At 30.8% G+C, this 21,149-nt stretch overlaps 1 protein-coding gene across 1 annotated transcript in view; it reads right to left on the reverse strand.

Annotated features, from left to right (window-relative positions):
• Window positions 1–6,251: 6,251 nt before the first annotated feature.
• LOC101894748 (cell death protein hid) overlaps window positions 6,252–21,149 on the reverse strand; it is a 37,854-nt gene continuing 22,956 nt past the window's right edge. Inside the window, exons 2-4 of the mRNA XM_005180472.4 lie at window positions 15,135–15,585; window positions 14,289–14,475; window positions 6,252–7,279 (exon numbers count right to left, since the gene is read on the reverse strand). Coding sequence (XP_005180529.1) covers window positions 7,202–7,279; window positions 14,289–14,475; window positions 15,135–15,585 — 716 coding nt within the window. The 3' untranslated portion in view covers window positions 6,252–7,201. The remainder of the gene's footprint in view (window positions 7,280–14,288; window positions 14,476–15,134; window positions 15,586–21,149) is intronic.

Here is a 21,149-nt window from a genome sequence, read left to right on the forward strand (position 1 = left end):
TTTTCTTTTTATGCCGGTATTAGTTAGCAATACCGTTGTCACTTGCATAAATATGAATAGAGCAAGTATAGCAACAATCCCACAATGGAGATAGAGAGAGAAAGAAAGAGAGTGGCGATCATTGAAAGAAATATAAATTGAGAGTGTAAATCATTATTGTAATAAGAAAAAGCATAAGTGCAAGAAAAAAAGTAGTATTTGAGTAGTAGTATTTGGTAGAAGAGCTTGCTTAATTTGCCATTCTATTATTGCAATCAGAGAGAGAAGTTCATTAAAACTTTATTAATTATGTTTTTGTATCAGTAAACATACATTTATTTTTTATTATTAGATATATACATGAGCAAGTGGAGGACTGGTAAAAAACAAATAATACTTGTGGAATAACATTGCTGATCATAGCACTCGCGAAGAATTTGGCGATTTCTACAAATTGGAGCCAGAATATGCTACTGGTGTAAAATATTGCCCGTGGATCATCGCTATCAAAAATAAAAACTTCAGACTAGGTAGGTTTTCTCTCTACGATCTTCCTAAGCGAACGTAGGCTTTCTGGATGCTTTGCCAATTCTACTTAAACATCCGGTGTGGCGGCAAAAATCCTTCAAGTCATTTTGCCTACACGAATTACTTTATTAAGATTATTGCTCGGATCATAAGAAACTAGCATCAACTCATCATTGCCAGTGGCGGTGATGAGCACATATAATGATACCGTTGTGACAACCGAATTTTGGAAAATTAGTTCTATTACTTCACCGTGAGCACGTAGTGCAGCCAAGCATAAAAGGATGGACGATGGCAAAATCGGGACAGTCAGTGAAATACGAGGCGAAAAGTGAACATCGATCGACTAAGTGACTAAAGTTAAATTAATCTCTCTCGAAGTCGTATCCTAGCATATCTAGGCGAAGAGTGAACATCGATCGATGGTAAGTGATACAGCTAAAATAATCTTGGACATTCCTCCTTAAAGTACTTATCCAGGTCTCTAAGTCCTGAATCCTTGAATTCCCGTAGTAAAATCCTTGTAGATCCTGGTTGAGTACTTATTAAGGTATCTCGCACACGTAGCCTTGCATATTCTGATACAATTTTTGGAGCACCCTTTAATGGCTTCTTGCAGTCGTATTTTCGCATATTCTTGTAGATCAAGCTTGAGTACTTATTAAGGCCTCTCGCAGACGTAGCCTTCCATATCTAGGCAAACAGTGAACATCGTTCGACGGTAAGCGAGTAAAGCAAATTTAATCTTGGATATTCTTCGTTAGAGTACTATACAGATCTATTGTCCTGAATCCTTGAATTCCCGCAGTAAAATACTTGTAGATCCTGCTTGCGTTCTTATTAAGGTATTTATTAAGGCTTGCAGTATTTATAAAGGTCTCTTGCAGCCGTATTTTCGCATATCCTTGTAGATCAAGCTTGATCTCTTATTAAGGCCTCTCGCAGACGTAGTCTTGAATATCCTTATAGATCAAGAAGAACGGATAAGATCTCCTGAAGAATTAGCCTTACACTCCCTTATAGGACATGCTTGAGTACTCATCAAGGTCTCTCGCGTAGAATCCGCTAGTCTTGCATAAACCAACCCGAATCCTGAGGACTAACCTCCTGATTCCCTGTCTCCCCGTGTCTTGAGTACTTATCCAGGCCTCAAGTCGAAAAACCATTGCTAAATTTCGGACCGAAGGTTAGTATCCTACCTCATTTAATTGGCATATATTACGAAGTCATGTCCATATTACCACAACAATAAAGCGTATTATCAAACGGAAACAACTGTCTTTCTCTTTCTGACTCAAAATAAATAAATTTCTCTACGAACCTTTGGACCCCGGCGAGCTACTCTAGCCTAAGGGTCACGACTGTGTAGCCAGTTTTATGTAGCGTATCTACTCAAAATTACGCTTCCGCCAGGGGCTGTCACCTTAACTTCAACAGTTTCTGTATTTTTTTCTTTATGGGTAAGGACTTATATCTCCGAATTCCTACTTCGACTACTTTTCTTCCCGGAATAGAAGAAAAATCCCTGACCCATTCCAAAATAAAAATACACATTTTACTTTATTTTTTCTTTCACAAAAAATGCTTATAAAAAACGTTTATTGATTTATAATTTCATTTCTGTTTTTTTATTTTATATTTCATAAATGTATAATAATATTTAATTTTATTTTAATCATATGAACATTGATGAGATCATAAAAAATGATGAATATGTATACATACAAAGAATACGTATATACACATAAATGTTTTTTATTTTTCTATATATATATATATATATAGCAAATACATCATATATGAGACAATAAAAAAAAACTAATATTTAATAATTAAAAATACAAAAAATATTGATTTACAAAATTGAATGTTTTTATTTAAAATAAGCGAAAAAACGTAACATACACACAAGAAAATTACAAATATACACAGAGAGAAAAAATATGTTTTTATTTATGAATAATACAAATAATATTGAAGATATGTAACATGGAGTGAAATATTTTGTTTTTGTTTTTATATATAATAAGTAAAAGACTTAAATTTAATTTAAGCATAAATTTGCTATTTTATATTTATTTTTTTTTGGAAATTACAACTAAGAAAAAAAATACAAAGCAAATTAAGCTAAAAAAATAAATTTAAATTGGCAGCAAATTACAAAAGTTGAAAAAAAAAAAAAATACAAATTCATGAAAATGGCGGGTGGCATGGATTTCTTATTTTTCTTTTTTTATTTACAACTTAATATTAAGAAAATTTGCATTGGACAAACTATGACTTTTTTGTGTTTAAATGTAATTAATGTAAAATGAAAACATTTTGGGGCCCAAAATTATGTGTTTAACTTTAAATGGTTATTTAAAAAAATTATTACTCTAGTAACTGCAATTTTTGTTGTTAAACGCTTATGGATTTATTTCCCTTGGCAAAGAAGAAATGCGATTTTCTTCCCCTGAAAATAAATCTAAGCATTACAAAACTTCAAAATCCGAGATCATTGTGAAAACTACCAAGCAAAAACTAATGAACTAAATTTCAAGTTTTTTTCTTTTCTTCTTATTTTTCAATTTATTTATTTCTTGTATTGTTGTTGTTTTTTTTTCTTGATTTAATTCGAATTCAGGAACTTTGTATTTGTGCTCTGAATGGCAACTTTAGTTTTTAGTTCATTATTTTTGAAATTTACAATTTTTTGTTTGTTGTTGTTGTATTTAATTAATGTTTAAAATTAATGGAAATGTTTAAATGAATTAAAAAATGTAAAAATGAATGAATGGTGTGAATGAATGTTTTGTAAAAGAAACAGAAATTGTACTATTTTGTGTGAATGGAAATGGAAAGGTGGAGGTGGTGGTTTAAAAAAAAAATCTCAGCAAGTTATTGAAAATATTATTAAAACTTATATTTGTAATAAATTTTAAAACAAGTTCCAATAGCATTTCCAAGCATTGAATATTGGAAAAATGTTTTTTTTTTTTTTTTAAATTGAACTATTTACAATAAAAACTTTCAATTTTTTTTAAAAATTAAAAACTAAATAAAATTTACAAAAATATAACCAAAGAAAAATTACAACTAAACAAAACTGTCTAATGACAAGAAATTGTGCAAATATTTTTTAAGAATATTCATATTTTTTTGTTTTTAAAAAATAACGCTTGGCGTATTTTTTCTTAATTTGCAAAACAAAAATATATTTTCCTTAAATATTTATTTAAAAAAAATTATATGACATGAGATCACTTTGTATTTGGGAATTGTTTTTTTTTTTAATATAAAATATATATTTTTTTAAATTTTTTTATTTTAATTGATGTATTTTTTTGTTTAATTCAAGCAAATGTTTTAAATTTTTAAACAGAAATCATGTTTTGTTTTCATTACATTTGTAAACAACAAAATATATAACACAACAACTTTTTGCTTGTAAAACAGGAAACTTAAATAAGAAAACTAAAAAAAAAAACAAAAAAGATATTGGCTATAAAAAAAAAAAACAGGCAAAAACAAACTTGGTGTTGGCAATGAAAGTAAAAAAAGAAAAAAAAAAATACTTTGGTTTAGGAGATCGTTTTCTGTGTTTTATTTTTTTTTAATAATTTCACTATGTTTTTTTGGAATTGTGTTAATTTTAAATTTAATTTTTTCTTTAACAAATGACTGCTAAACATTGAGATCATTACTATTGGCTATTTATTTTTTTTTTTTAATTTAACTCTCTTTTTAAATATTTACAATTTAAAACATTTGCTTAAATTTTTTAAGGCTTTTCGGAAAGAAAATATTATTATACAAAATATGAGACCAATTTGAAAACTTGTTTTATTTTTTTAACTGATTTCAAAGGTTTTTTCATTAAGCTTAAATCTATGTATTATATTATATTTTAACAAAAAAAAAAAAAAACTATACAATTTCACTAACACAAAACTGCAAAATTGACAAATCAAACAAATAAAAAATCACAAGGAATTTTATATATACATCCATTAAGATATTCATTTTGTTTTTAATAAAATACAAATAAAAATATTAAAATTAAGAAAAATGTAATTTAAATTACCAAAGAAGACATGGATCGTTTTTTTAATGTTTTTGTTGTTTCTTGTAGATAAGTATATGTATGTTTACTTAAGTATTTTTTTGTTTCTGTTTATAAGCTAAGAACATTTGTAAGCACCTTAAACCGAATGGAAACAATTACATATGAAATAAGAATAATAGATATTTATATATATTTTTTTTAAAAAAGGTCTACAAAAGTATTGAAAAAAAAAAATCATAAAAATAATTGTTTTTTTTTCTTGGAAGAACATTTAAAAATAAAAAAATATGAAAACAACGTATTTTTTATAATAAAAAATGCTATTTTTTAAATAAAAAATATATTGTTTTGATAAAAATATTGTTTTAATAAAAAAAAATTTTGTTAATAACTATTATCTTTTTTATAAAAATATATTTTTATATTAAAAACATATATTTTTTTAGAAAATATATATTTTTTATTTTTTTTATAATTTTAAAATATATTTTAAAAATTTTATTAATTTTATTATTTCTTAATTTTGAAATATCTGTAGATCAAAAAAAATATTTTTTTATGAAAACAGTATACTTTTTTTAAAAAAATATGTATATATATGTATATATAAAAAATATATGCATGAAAAAAATATTTTAAACATATATTTTTTATAACAAAAATATTTTTTAAATAAAAGGATATATTTCTTATAAAAAATATACGTTTTTTTTAATTAAAAAAATCATTTGTTTATTAAAAAATATACAACTTTTTTATAAAAAAATAATTTTTTTATAGAAAAATATTTTTTTATGTAAACAAATATTTATTTAATCAGTTAGATTTAAAATTTTAACGAAAATTTGTTTCATTATAAAATCCTGAAAATATATACAAAACTAAGCACATATTTGAAAAAAAAAAACAATTCAAAATATTAAACACATTTTTTCACACAAATGTAGAAACAAATTATAAAAAAATATTTTAATTAATTTTTTTGTAGATAAAAAATATTTTTCTTTAAAACGTTAAATAAAACAAGATTAGCAAAAAAAAACGAAAATGTTTAGCAGGAAAAATTCTTTTTTCTCTGTTATATATACAATATTTTATAAATAAATAAAAAAATGAAGATTTAAGCTTATTTTATTTTCCTTTAAATATTTTTTTCATGAGACTATGCCCTTTTTGTTAAAAAATGATCAAAAGTTTTATTTTTTAAGATTTTGTAGCATTGAAGCATTTGTTTTTTATGAAACAAAACGGAATATTGTCTATTAAGAATTTTAAATAATGAAAAAAATATCAATAAAAAAATAAAATTTAGTTTTGCATTTTTCATTTTTTTTTCATTTATAAATTTTGTGTTGCTTTTTTTTAGTTAAATATAAACATATTTTATTAATTCAATGAAAATTATGTGTTTTTGCAAAATTATGTTTCAAATTATCTCAAATATTCAAAAACAAAAATTATGCTTAGTTTTGTATTTTTCTTTTTAAATTTTTTATTTTAATGTTTGGTATTTTTTCCAAGATTTGTGAGTCATTCCAAAATTGTGTTAAATTTATTCTTTTTTTTTTGGTTTTTGGTATCTTCATTTGGATTTTAATTTTTTTTTATATTAATTTTTTTTTAATTTCCCACATGAATTTTTCAAAATAATGTTAAATATTTTCAAATTTGTTTAATTTTTTTTAAATCTTTGAAATGTTGTTTTTCAATACTTTTGCAGACATCGAAATGGATTATTTTGTTTTAAAATAAGAAAAATACTGTAGATAAAAAGGCAGTAGATTGTATTTAGTATGTATGTGTATGTATGGTAAGCATATATCTATGTATAAAAAAGTTTAAGTATTAAGATAGGCTTAGACAAATATTTTTCTGTGTATTTTTTTACGATTTCTTTGTAACAGCAAATTAAATTTTATATAGAAGCTTGATTTTTTGTCTGTAAATATGTAGCCAAAAATATATTTCTATTTTTGTTATAATATTAGCAGAAAAATTCTTCAAAAAAATGCGATTCTCTTAAAATATTTGTATTTTTGTAAAGTTTTTTCCAAAAATCTCAGTTCTATTTGTGTATATTTTTGATTTGTATAAAAAATATTTTTTTTGTTTTGTTGTTATTTTTTAAATTGTCTTGTTTTGTTTGCTGCCAGTCTAAATTGTTTTGTTTTTTTATGGTTTGTTTAATGTGACTTTTCTTTGAGAAATGTTTTGCCTTGTTTCTGTTTTGGGACAAAAAAAGGACAAACCCCCTTTCCCTGCCCTTTGGGGGGAGTTTATGTTTGTGTGTGTTTGTATATATGTGTGGGTTTAGTGTGTCCTCTGAGTTCCAGAGGACTATAAACTACCTCAATTTGTGCTTCGTTGCACCCACCGTCAGCTTCTGTTTTCCGCCTGCTTCCACGGATGTTACTCCTCTTCATTCTCCTCCTGCTTCTCCTTCACCATATGGTATTTTGACTCACAAACAATGAACTAGACGAGTTGTTTTAACTTTTGTATTTTGTTTTGTTTATTTTTTTGCTAAGAAAAATAAATTCGTTGTTGTTGTTGCTGTGCAGTTTTGTTGTTGTTGTTGTGTTTTTGTATAATGAATTGTTCCCACTTTTATTTAGCTTGGCCTTTTTTCTATTCATAAGCCAAAACTCATCGGGCCACAAGAAAACCACAACCCATGGCAAACACAAAGACAGTTACAACAGCGGGCCATGTAAAGCTTTGTTCCTGGAAGAGGAAAAAATTTAAACAAGAAATTAGTAAAATATAACAAAAAATTAATAACAATATGTGAAATGCTATCAAAAGTGACCCTTAAATATTTTCAAAATGGCTCCCCACTTGTTTTTAATGCCCCTGCATTTTCATAATCCAATTCGAATGGTCATTGCAACTATTGAAGCGTTAACAAATCTGTTATTATTTTCTATTCACATCCCTGGCATCGAGAGAGAAAAAAAAACTATTCCCATAAATTATCATAAATGTCACCCAGGGAAAAATAGAACAAATTATTTACAAGCAAATGCACACCAACACACATATACATATATTTTAATAATAGCATTAAACATTACGCACTCTCCATCCCCTCCCCTACTCAGAGAAAAGAATGGCCAGGACACAAGTGTTTTCTCCCCGATTCAAAATGAAGATGAGCGGAAAAACTGTAACAACATTTATGAAATATAATTATTTGGGCATTGTTACAAACATAGCCAGCAACGACTACAACAAGTAAAGTGATTATTATTATGTTAGCAGAATATGAACATTTTTGCGCCCCTATTCCTGGCCAAAGTCATGAAAATAATTTATGACATTTTCGCAACAAAAAGCCAGAGAGAAACAAAAACACCCCTGCTGCAGCCTCTCGATGTTGAGGTCAATGTTGTGGTCTCATTGTTATGAACTCGCTGGATGGCCATAGTCCAGCCATGGTTAATAAACATAAGGATGTTGACCAAATGTTATTTGTTTTTGTCATGAATTTCTTTTTTCGACTTTCAGAGGGGTGGAGGTGAAACTCCATTCAAGAGACCTTTAATTGCATAGCAGATTATGAACTAAACTGGGTCATCACCTTGTGTTGTGTAACATGGCTTTTCTTTTAACTTTAGTTATTGTTTCAAGGGGGAAGAGGGGGAGATTATTTTGATATACTGCCCTGAGATTCAAGGAAGTGTGAGCGTCTTTATAATCCTCCAGGGTGTAGTTTGTTATCAATACAGAGATTATTTTGGGAAATAAATAGAGATTAGAACACGAAAAAGATGAAAATTAATGCAATATATTTATTAGATATTGGAAGAGGGGGACAATAGTTGGAAAAATATAACAGATTTACAAAATTCTTCGTGTTCAGGTCCATTTGGAATTTTTTACAAGCTGGCTTTTAGAAAATTTGAGGCCAATTTAGAAAAAGTGCTAATTTTTTTTCAGAAAAAAATGATTTTTTATTAACAAAAATTGATGCTATTTTTCCACGGTTCGTATTGAATATATAAATTTATATTGTTCAGAGACTCACAATGAAATTTTATCTAGAATAATTCTTTCTTTGACACTTTCCCAAAAAATGAAGTATAAAGAGAGATATTGACTCGTACTGGATACGTGTTAAATTAACAGTAAAAAAAGCAAACACATTATTTTCACTTTTACTATATACATTTCGAACCTAATTTTCATAAAAACTATTGTACCTAGATATTTGATTTATTCTGAGATTTATAGTAAAATTTTGTGTAGAATATTTCTTGTTTTAACTCTTTCTGCCTAAAATGAAATGTTATGTTACTTTCAGGGCTCAACTCGAGAAAAATTTGTTTAAAAAAGTTACAGAATATTTCGGTTCTTTCGTGGGAAAGTAATTGCAGATTTTTTTCCATACCCAATGAAAATTTAGATTTCTTTTCTTTGGCGACTTATAGTAAAATTTGATGAAGAATATTTTTGTCTTCGGCATCGTCCTTCAAAAATGATGATTTCATGGAGATTTTTGCAAAAACTCGCATAAAGTACGGCTTTAACCTAATATGTATTTTAACATAAATAAATTCCTGGCTTCTATGTAAAATTTAGGCTCTTGGCGCCTTCTAGGACCTATAGAAGAATATTCTGGGAAATAATTTTGTAGAAGATTTTGACTTGCAACGTTGCCGTTTAAAGGGAGATTTTCGCCCTGTTTAAAAAAAGGACCAAACAGACCCCTTCGTTGACAACCTTGAGGGTTAAAATTGTCAACAAAAATATTCCTCTATTTTTCTCTACAATATTGCCGAAGACACTATACGCCGAAAATGCACGGACTCCGAGGAATCTTAATACGAAAATTTCCAAAAATGTGGAAGAGGGTGGAACTTGCCTCCTCCCTGTAGGTTAATTTATGATCTAAACTTCAAAAACACCGATACAAGTCTTTTCTTTTTTAGCTCTAATTTCATAATTATAGCTCCAATAAAATAATTATTTTTTTTGTTGTTGTTGCCCGAGGTGGTGACATAGGCTTCTTCGCAAAAATTCGTTAATTATAAATATTTCCCCCCAAAAAATAGTTAATTCAATTCCTCATAATTTTCCCATTAAAATTTAAAGTCTATTCTACTTCCTTATTTGTTCCTTTCAACGTAATATATCACAAATCTTTCGTTACATATCATTTGCGTTCGGTTTTTTCCCCAAAGTCATAAATTCTTCAATACTTGGGCATTAAAGGGCAAAAAGTTTAAAAAAATCAAGCTACAGTAATTTTTTCGTAACACCAAAGGTCATTAACTCATAAATGGCCATAAAAACACCCGGCGGAGTAGGGAATAACAAATTCCAACAAATGTTACACATTTTCTTAAGCGTTTTTCTACGATTTTTTTATTTTAATTTCACTCACTTATTGAGTCTTTTTCCATGTGTAAAACTATAAAAATCAAGGAAATTTTCTACATCTGTTCAGCAAAATGCAGTGTCGTTTATTTGGTGTGCAGTTTGCAAAACATCTATCTCGGCTGCACGTGCTGCAACATGAAAACATCGGCAATGGCAACGACAACGACAACGAACGCCAGCAACAAATCATTTACAATCAAACGAAAATGTGAATGCGAACTGTTGGCCAGAGAAGACAACAAGCAACCGGGCAGCCAGGCAGGCAAAACAAACAGCTAGTCAGCCAGCAATGTTCACTGATGCAGAACAGCAACAACCAGAGAAATAAAATCCATTCGACGGCAGAAAAACGTATTGGAAGAAAACAAATCATTGCGCCCGTCAACTCATAGAGCAATAACACGCTTCGCACAAGTGACAAATTGCAGTTCACACATTGCAAGAAATAAAATTAAACGTATTACGAGTGAAATGTGCTGGGGTGCGAGGGGAGTTGGGAAAGTGTAGGGAGAAATTTTGAAAATCAGATTTTTCGTATTTTTAAGGGTTTTGGGGAAAGAAGGCCAACCAAATCAGCCGAAATTTTAGATTAAAGGTTCTTTTCTTACCAAGATCTATACCGATTTTCCGTAAGTATATGAATTTTTTTGGACGTGTTTCTAACACGTTTTTTAAAAAATGTTGCATACTTTTAGGTCAACACACTATTGTGTACTTTTGTACATTTAATCCATGATATTTTTGTTTATTTTTACCAAAATTGATCCCGCTAAAATGCGCAATAAAACGTGTTAATAAAATCCATCCTGATTTTTGAATATTTCATATTTTAGATTCTTCTCTCGACATTAGGATAATACATTATAGTCTTAAGGATTCCTTTATATTGTTTTAATTTTCATCTTATTAATAAAAAATAACTTAACTTTAAACGTTTTCGAGTGTTGCATACCTTTAGGCCTTTAGTGTTATCACTAATTTTATGAATATTTTTATATCTTCCCCCATAGTTTGGAGGAAATATACATTTTAGACCCCACAAAGAATATATATTCTTGACCAGTTGCTGCAAAATGGTCAGACTTTATCCCTTTATTGTTGTTTTTATAAAAAACAACGTTTGTTTATTAGTGGAGAACGATGGTAATGTTTACCAGGGGGTAAGGCAGGGAATACCAGCATAAAATTTTATGTCGATTTAGCAATGTCCGTCCGACTATCCGTCTGTCGGTCTATGGAAATCACTCTGAACGAAATGGAGTAGATTGATAAAATTTTCTCAAATGTATATTATGTCTGCAGGACTTTTGGTATTGAGAATGGACCACTTTGGTGTTGCCCCCATATAGCGGAACCTCCCGATATTCGGTATATTGATGATTTTAGCGACATTGTTCACCGGAATTGTTTAAAATTTGATATTTGAAGTTCGTAATGGACACTATAGCCTAAGACAGAAAATTGTCTGTACAGGTCCACGACTTCGTATAACCCCCATATAACGGTACCTGTAGATATTCTGCAGTTTGATTATTTTAGCGACATTTGGTGTTTGAAGTTTGTAATGGGTACTACAGCTTATGACAGAAAATTATCTGTGCAGGTCCACTTCTTCATATAGCCCCCATCCAACGGCACCTCCCGATATTCGGTATTTTGATGATTTCAGCGACATTATTCTCCGGAATTGTTTCAAATTTGGTGTTTGAAGTTCGTAATGAATACTACAGCCTATGACAGAAAATTATCTGTGCAGGTCCACCTTTCGGTGTAGTCCCCAAATAATAGTATCTCCCGATATTCGGTATTTTAATGATTTTAGCTACGTTATTCACCGATTTTTTTTTTTTCAAGTTTCGCATTTAAATATTGAAATGGCATATAACAAAAGTTGTCTATGCAGGTCTACGTCGACGTATAGACCCTAATATAACGGTTAGGTACGGTATTTTTAAGATTTTAACATAATTTTAGCGGATTTTATTTTTTTTGAAAATTGCCAAAATCGTTCCAAATGGTGGAGGGTATTCAAAGAGGTTTTTTAAACATCCATCGAAAAACTTTGTATATTTTTAGGCTCCAAATATTAGAGCGTATTTTCTGACATTTATTCATTTTTTTTCTTCTTCTAAAAATTGGCTCCGATTTTTTGTTAGTACATGTTGGATGTCAGATGTTTTTCTAAGCGATTTAAAATATAAAATAAATTGTTGCATATTTTTAGACCTATATTTTAATACTAAATTTGTGCTCTAAAGATTTCCCTTTATGCAAATGGGGCTACTTATAAAGACATTGGATAGAGATTATTTTTATCCGTGCCTCTAGATTTTTCTTTTGTGAGACAACACTGCCCTGATTCACAAAAATGTGCCCTAAATCCTAAAATATATTTTTAAAAATTGTGGAGAGCGCCTAAAACTATGCTATAAAAATCCAAAGATAAATGTTTAAAAGGCCACTTTATATATGACTCTAAGATAATGTGCTAACTAGCCTTTAACGATTCTATAAATAAAATTTTAATATCCTTTACTAATTAAGACATAACATGCTATTCCGATTTAAAACTGTTTATCTCCATACTAAATAACAGTTAATGAGAATTTCAATCTAAAACAGACGATTGTGTCTTCCCGAAACCTTTGTTTCCTCAAGGGCTGTTGTGTTCTTATTACAAACTATTGTTCCGATGCCCTTGCCTTTTGATGTTCTCTGTTAATTAATATAAACGCGACATGTTCACTATTTTAATTTTGCATTTTCCAGCTAAATTGCGTTGTAAATAATTGTTAACGACGGTTGTCGTTTTCTAAAACAACAACCTTTCGATGATTTTATTTCAGAAAAAAAAACTACGTTCCAACGAACCTCTTCTTTAACATGTATCGTCAATCCTTTGTTCGATTTCCTTGCCTGCAAAGCTCAAGCTTAAAGTACAGCCCAACACAGCACGAGTTATACATATGAAAAAAAAAAAAAAACAACAAAAAGATACAAAGCTTAACTATGGGAAAACAACAATAATAAATGAACGAACATTCGTTCTATTCCAACTGAAAACCGAAAAGAAAGAAATTTTCAAAATTCCTAGGTTCTTTCGTTTTTTTAATGGCTTTGAGTTGCAGTGACACATGTGTGCAGCGTTTGTAAAAAGTGCAAAAAATGCTTGTAATGGAACACTGTGAATACAAAAAAATAGAAACCGAAATAAATGTAAACAGACGAACGGACTAGTACCACACACAGAAAACAGAAAACTTAACGAAGCGTTGCATGGCTGAAGTACATGACAGGGCGCGGTTTAAACAGAATCTAGCCAGAAAGACAACAACACAATCTCTACTCTGCTAGTCTTCTGTGAAATCTTTTGTGTATTACAACAACAGCAACAACAACTAGAACGACAATAACTATAAAAAAATGAAGGAGTAGCTAGCTAGCATTCGCCAACGAATATTTTAAATGCATAAATGTTGTATGGCAATTTTTAATTTTATTATCCTACCAATACAAAAAACGCGACAAGCTGCTGTACTCTGCTCAACTCGGTGTGTGTGTGTGCAACACTGCGCAATTAATTTTTATCGCAAATTTGCATTTTATTTATAGGTTTTAGGTTTATTTTGTTTCGTTTTGATTTTTTTTCTTTAGTTTGAGAGACGTTCTAGCCATGAAACAGTTTAATTGCCGAGAGGCCATCAGTTGCTCAACAAAAATAGGGGGCAGAAAAAGAGGTTTGTTGAGGCTTGCATATTAGTTTGAATTTCTTTAAAATGAATTATTAGATGTATTGTGAAGAGGGATGGAAGAAAAATGCTTGATACCAAGATTGAGACATAAACCTTTGGAACAGCCAAAAACTATACATTCCCTCCATAATTGTTGTTCTAAAATGTTGCATAGTTTTAGGACCAACCATTGTTTTTCGAATTTGATGAACAGTGTTTTAGATGGAGCCTGCATATTTTTGGATTTTTTCTTCGCCCTTTCGAGAAATGTTGCATACTGTTAGGCTTGATATTTCATAGCATACCTTTGGGGTAATATTTTTAATTTCTTTATTTCTAAGCTCTACGTTGGATTGATTTAGTGCATACTTTTAGACATAAGACATATTTTCCACTCCTACTGCTTCGTTACTGAAAAAATGCCATATTTTGGGCCTAAAATTTTAGTGCATACTTTATGGCTGAATTTATTTTTTCTAAAAGAATGGTGTATTTTTTCAGGTACTTCAGGCCTTCATTTCAGTAAATATAATTTTTAAGGCCTAACATTTTGTGGCATACTATTGGGCTCAGATATTCCTATTTTCTTAATCTCTTTAAATTTTTCGTCTTTGACTTACCTTCTTTTCCGGTTTCGGTTTTGGCACATCCTTTTTCTTCTTACGTGGCGGTATTCTGCCATTGAACTCCTGCAGGCGCTCTCGCCCGGCTGTAAAGTTGTCATAACGATCATCGAACTCATCCCAACTCGTTTCATGTTCACTCTGATATTCACGTTCATCTTCACCCGTCGAGGTCAAACGTGATCTTTAATTGTGGCAGTGGCGTGGGAAGGAAGAAATAAAAGACAAAATAAAATAATAATTAATTAAAAATAAACGGCAATGATTAATTGTTGCAAATGGAAATCATAACAATACACCAATCAAGCTTTAATAAAAAACGATTGACAAGAAATGGAAGAGCCAGGGAAATAATATGACAGGCTTAAAAATGGCTTATCTTGGCATTATAGACAAATGAAACGAAAAAAACGAAAGAATAACGACAACAACGGACAACCATAAGTCAGACTCTGAGTGTGTCATCCACATATGGCGGTCCATTGTTGTTCGTGCTGGCCTGCTGTCAGCATTGGCTGGCCATTTTGTGGTAATTAAAAGTCTGGTTTGTAATTTCATGGGAGAATTGAAAATTTTACTATTAAAGAAATGTACAACAAGAAGGCCAATGGACTTTGTTCCGAGACTTTGGAAACTATGGGAAAATCGAGATTGCTTAAACTATAGGCTTAATAAAATGGTGTCAATTGTCTGGAAAATTTGGCACAACGGAATGAAAACTTGGTGCAAATGAAAATTTCAAACAGAAAATCCAATTCTAATTCCCAATTTTCAAGGGCCTTGTAATCATTATTTTAATTCAGTACTCAATTCTTTTTTTTTTTTCAAATTCAAAATACCTACCGTCTGGCTGTATCTGATAGGCTTCGATGTAGACTTCTGTGGGCACCATTGGGTCCTGAGCTCACCGACAAACCTGCCGCCGCTGTTGATGTCGTGGCATTGGCAGTGGTGGGTGTGGGCGGAGGTGTATATTGATAATAGCCCGGACCGTTGTGATGATAGGCAAAATGTGGATAATGAGGATAATGCTGTTGATGCGGTGGCAGATACTGATGACTACTGACTGGTGGCGCTGACTGGGGTGCCTGTGATGTTTGGGCTGAACTGGAGCAAGTCGGTGCGGATTGATGGAAAAAATTCACCTCATCACCGGCAGCAAAGCTGACACTTGTGCGGGGTGTACGTGGTGTGCTGCGACTGCGTGGAAAGAAGACATCACCGCCCGTGTAATTGGGACTGTGAACGGAGCAGGAGGGACTGGGTGGTGGGGGATATTGGAAAACTGGAGCACCTGAAAGTATATAGGAGAGAAAACAACAATTAAACTAAGAACAATTTGATAAGTTTTTTGTTGAAATAAAAATGGAAAGTTATCCCTAAAAGTATGCTAAATAATTTCTAAAATTTGTAATATAGAAATACAGAAGAAAAACAGCAATTAAATTAAATATATTTTTCCTGGATTTTTGATAAAATTAAAGGTATTTATTTCTCCTAAAACTATGCTTCATAATTTTCTTATTTTATATATGTAGCATAATTTAAGGAGAAAGAACTAACTTTAATTTAATTTCCCGAATTGAAAAATCAATCAAGCTAAAAATAAAAATAATAAAAAAAATTAAATATTTTACCCAATATCTTCTTAATTTATAACTTGTAACACAAATCTATTTCTAGTGACAAATTCCCCTTGTCTGGCCATAAATTTTAATTAATCTCCACTTCCATAAATCTCCATGGCACATAGTCATTAGCAAAAAATATTTAATCAATTGTGAATAGTTGACATATACTTTACATATTTAATAAAACAATTTACAAATTGTTGTAGCTGTTGGTGTTGTTGTTGTGTGCTTTTTTGTTCTCCCTTGTATAAAATGCATATAATTATGGCGCCTGTCAAAACGCCTACGATCTCAACTCATGCTCGCTGGTTGGGTTGATATGAAATGAATTCTGTCTGCGTTTTGAGACTTGCCGAGAGTAAATTAAGTGATATTCAATTTTTTATTATTCATATATCACAATAAAAAATATGTATATGCAATGAAAAAAATCTTAATTATTTTAAAAGTTATTTTCATCCAATCTTAAGAAACTGGACGGAGTGTGATTTAACCCTTACACAACGTGTGGGGACATTAATGCACTTTTTAGTTCTTTTCAGCTCTTTTTGGTTTTCTTTAGCTCAGAACAGAGTATTGGTGATTAGATCAGGAATACGATTTTAGGAATTCATGTTACTTTCAGACGTCAACACGTAAAAAATTATCAAAATAAAGGGAAATATTTGTTTAGGAATATTGATGCAAATATTTTCGTGATATACCATGGATATAGAAATTTGTTCTCTGGTGAGACTTAGTGAAATTTGATGAAGAATATTTTTGTCCTCTAAGTCATACTTCTAAAATGAAGTTTTGTGGGAGATTTTTGCATAACCTCCCACAAAGTCCCTCTTTAAACCTAAAATGTGTTGTAAATATTCATATATATTTAAGACGCATTTTAGGGTTAAAGCTGGACTTTGTGGGAGGTTATGTCTTCTAGAACCCATAGTAGAATTCTATGCCGAAGAACTTTATTGTATATTTTAACTTGCTACGATCCCGTTTAAAGGGGGTTTTTAATCATATTTGTCAACAAAAACTCGCTTAAGGGTTAAAAATGTCAACCAAAATAATTCCCCCATTTTTGTCTGCAATATTGCCGAAGACACTACATTCCCAAAATGCACGGAATCCGAGGAATCTCACTCGGAAAATGTTCAAAAGTGTCGAAAAGGAGAAGCTTGTTTCCTCTATTTTTGTCTGTAATATTTCCGAAGGATCTCAATCCGAGGAATCTCAATCCAAAAATTTTCAAAAGTGTGAAAGAGGGGGGAACTTGTACCCTCTATTTTTGTCTGCAATATTGCCAAAGACACTATATTCCCAAAATACACGGAAACCCAGGAATCTCAATCCGAAAATTTCCAAAAGTGTGGAAGAGGGGGGAATTTGTCCCCTCTATTTGGCTACTTTGCGATGCGAAGTTTCATCGTCGAAGGATCTCAATCTCAATCCAAAAATTTCCAAAAGTGTGAAAGAGGGGGGAAATGGGTCCACTCTATTTTGGTTACTTTGCAATGTGAAATTTCAAAACGCCAATACAAGTTTCTTCATTTTTTGCACTACTTTCATAATCTGCTGGATTTATCCTTTAATTATAGGAAAATTTGAAATTTGCACAGTGTAATTTTCCGAGGAGTAGAAAAGCTTTGATCGCTCACTTTTTAACAAAAAAAAAAATTCGAGAACTATCTAACGAACGACCTACAATATTAGGAATTTTTTAAGAAGTAACCAAGGTATGATCCTGATTTGTTAAGAACATTTAGCTAAGGATTCAAATGAAATCAAAGGATTCAAAGACAAATTTTTTTTCCAATTTTTTAGAATATTTTTCAGACTGTATTTTCAAATATTGTTTTCTTCAGGACTTCTTAAAGCTAGTTGAAGCGTATTTATCCAAGGATTATCAAGGCTCAGGCCATGGATCCTTTCCGAATATTTTTTAAAGACATATTGGATTTTTTCAATCACAGGGAGGACTATTCGAATTTCATTCCGGCTCCCTTAAGATCCCATTTCTTATATACGAAAACAAATGCCCATAGCCCGGTGAGGGTTAATCCAACTTTAGTTTAGACTTGGTTTTGGAATGGTGTTAGTAGTGTTGAGCGCTGGAAGTTAATTGTTATCAACAACGTCGTCGTCGTAATTTTTGCGCTTCTGTCGCTGTGTGTGTTTTTTTTTTTTGTTTTATTTAGACACATTGACCCTGAAACTACACCTGATTGTTGTTGATTTTATTACTCTTTATTATTGTTGGTGGCAAATAAATTGCAGTGCTACAACAATGACAACAACAATAACTGGTTGTTGGCTGGTTGTTGTTGTTGTTGGTTTTTTTTTATTATGATAAATTATGCACATCAGTTGTAATGTACGCTCGAGTTGCCCGTATCTGTAACTGCCAAGACAAGCTGTTCACACAACAACAACAACAACAAGACGAAGAAGGTGTAATGCGAACAACAGATGGATGGATGGAAGACAAGCCAGTCAGTTAGCGAACAGCCAAACCGACAGCCAGAAAATTTGCATAAAATTGCAGACAATTTAAGATTAACGATAATGCATTTAATTTATTTACAATACAATCGCATTCGGTGAGAATTGATGAGCGAGCGCATCCATGCTAAATGCATTTCAGCTCAGCTTGTTATCATTAACACACATTTGTGCCAAACTCTTTGGGGGCAATCAATCTTTGGGGCACAGAATGAATGGCATTTGATTTGAAAAATAATGTCTAGACATTGAGTTGGAAATATAAGTTGCGATAAGAAAAGTATTTTTTTTTTGTTTTTTTGAAAAAATAATGCTTTTATTACTTTGAGCCATCATAAAAAATTGTCAATCCTTTTAAATGATTTGATTTCAATGGTGGCAGACAGACAACAAGCCATAATAAGTATTATGCAAAATTGTTTATGACAAAATGAACCTGCATGTCCTCCTCAATTTTATGTGTCTCATTTTTAAATGGTGTTTTGTCATATCACACTCGCCAGGAGGACTGCCTGCCAACCAAAGCTAAGGTAGATTCGTTTTTACGATCTTAACACAAGTGCAGTGCAGGTTATAAAACTTCCAATGACAGTTGAAAAGAAAGAAAAAAACAACACAAGTCGTTAAAAATCATTTCAAACATAAAAGGAATTATTTTTTATGAACCAGAAAAAACAGCAACAACAATAACAAATCAAAGCTTTAATTTTAAGTGGCCGTAAAAAAATTAAATGTAAATAAAATCCACTGTGTAACCCTGAAAGAATGTTGACTTTTCTTAAAAATACAAATCAGATAAAGTTGAAGTGAAATTTGAGTTTTTAATATTTAAAATAGTTAAGGTATACTTTTAGGTGTCCAATTGATCATCATAGGCAAACATGACACTCTTCCTAGGAGGCTACTAAAAAAAATGGACCAATATGACCAATTTTCTGGTATCAATGATTCTAGATGTAATCCAAAGATCTCTATCAAATTTCAAGGCTCTATCTTAAATGTTGCGAAATATATCTTAAACAATATGAGTTCCTTTGTGTGTAGGCAAAACCATATGAAGGCTAACTATGATTGGCCAAAGAACCCGAAACTCCTTTGGGATTATGATCTACAAAGGAGTCCTATAAAGTACCTTTAGAGTTTTTCACAACCCAAACTGGGGTTTAGACCGTCAAATTTTGAGAAAATTTGCAGTGAATTTGGAAAAATTGGTATTTTTTTTTAAAGTAATTAATTAAAACTGTTGAATTTTTTCATGGTACATATTGAACATACGAATTTCGTTTCTTCGGAGTCTCACAGTGAAATTCGATTTAGAATAAATCTTCCTTTGACACTTTCCCCAAAAAATGAAGTCTAAAGGGAGATTTTGACTCGAATTGGATACGTGTTAAATTACAAGTAAAAAGGTAAGTTTTCACTTACAGCACATAAATTTCGAATGTCATTTTCGTAAAAACTATTATTTCTCGATATATAGTTTATTCCGGGATTTATGGTGAAACATTGGGTAGAACATTTCTTCTTCTGACACATTTCGCCTAAAACGAGATTTCATATTACTTTCAGGCGTCAACTCCAAAAAAGTCCGAGGAAATATTAATCAAAAAATTAGGGAATATTTTTAGTTTTTTTTTTTTTTTTTTTTTTTGGAAAACTGTTGCAAATATTTTTATGATATGCATTGGAAATAGAGATTTCCTTTCTTTGGCAATATTTAGTGAAATTTGATGAGGAATATGTTTGTCTTTGAAGTCATCCTTCTAGAATTATGTCTCATGGGATAGTTTGGCAGAAACTTAACTGAAGTACAGCTTTAACCCTAAAATATGTTTTTTATATATATGTGAATTAGGTAAGATTTAGACTTTTGACGTCTTCTAGAACCTATAGTAGAATTTTATGCTGAATAATTTTGTAAAATATTTTCAATAAATATGTTGCCGTTTAAGGGAAGTTTTTAGGTAACTTTTTGAAAAAGGACCAAAAAGTCCCCTTTTTTGACTCACATGAGGGTTAATAATTTCAACCAGAATAATCCTTGTGTCTTTATCCACAATATTCCCGAGGGCACTATATACCTCAAATATACGGAATTCGAGGAATCTTCATCCGAAAATGTCCAAAGTGTTGAAGAGGGGGAAGCTTTCTCCTTTCTAAGGTAGCTTTGCCATGTAAAGTTCCAATATTCCGATACCCTTGTCTTCTTTTTTAAGCTCTACTTCCAAAATCTGCTAAAACTTCCCTTTAATTATTGAAAAAAGTTGAATTTTGTCGCACATTGTAATTATTTTAAAGGAGGTAGCCGTTTAAGGGGAGTTTTAAACCATATTTTAAAAAAGGACAAAAAACCCTCTCTTGAGGGTTAAAAATTTCAAACAAATGTATTCCTCACATATTTTCTGCTGTATTGCTGAAATGGACGGAATCCGAGGAATCTTAATCCGAACATTTCCAAAAGTGTGGCAGAGGGGAGGGCTTTCCCCTCTATTAAGTTAACATTGTTAACTTCCAAAACGCCGATATATTTCTTTCATAATATACTGGAATTTCCTGTAATGATTGAAAAAGTTCCATTTTGTCGCATAGTGAAATTATTTTTCAGAGAGTAGCATACTTTTAGGCAAGGTGTATATATTTTAATTATACTCATCAAAAAAATGTCGACCAAAATATTCCTCTTATTTTTCCTTGCTATCTCAATCCGAAAATATCCAAGAGTGTGGAAGAGATGGGA

Source organism: Musca domestica, unplaced genomic scaffold (genome assembly GCF_030504385.1).
Source record: "Musca domestica strain aabys unplaced genomic scaffold, Musca_domestica.polishedcontigs.V.1.1 27, whole genome shotgun sequence".
Classification (NCBI taxonomy): domain Eukaryota; kingdom Metazoa; phylum Arthropoda; class Insecta; order Diptera; family Muscidae; genus Musca; species Musca domestica.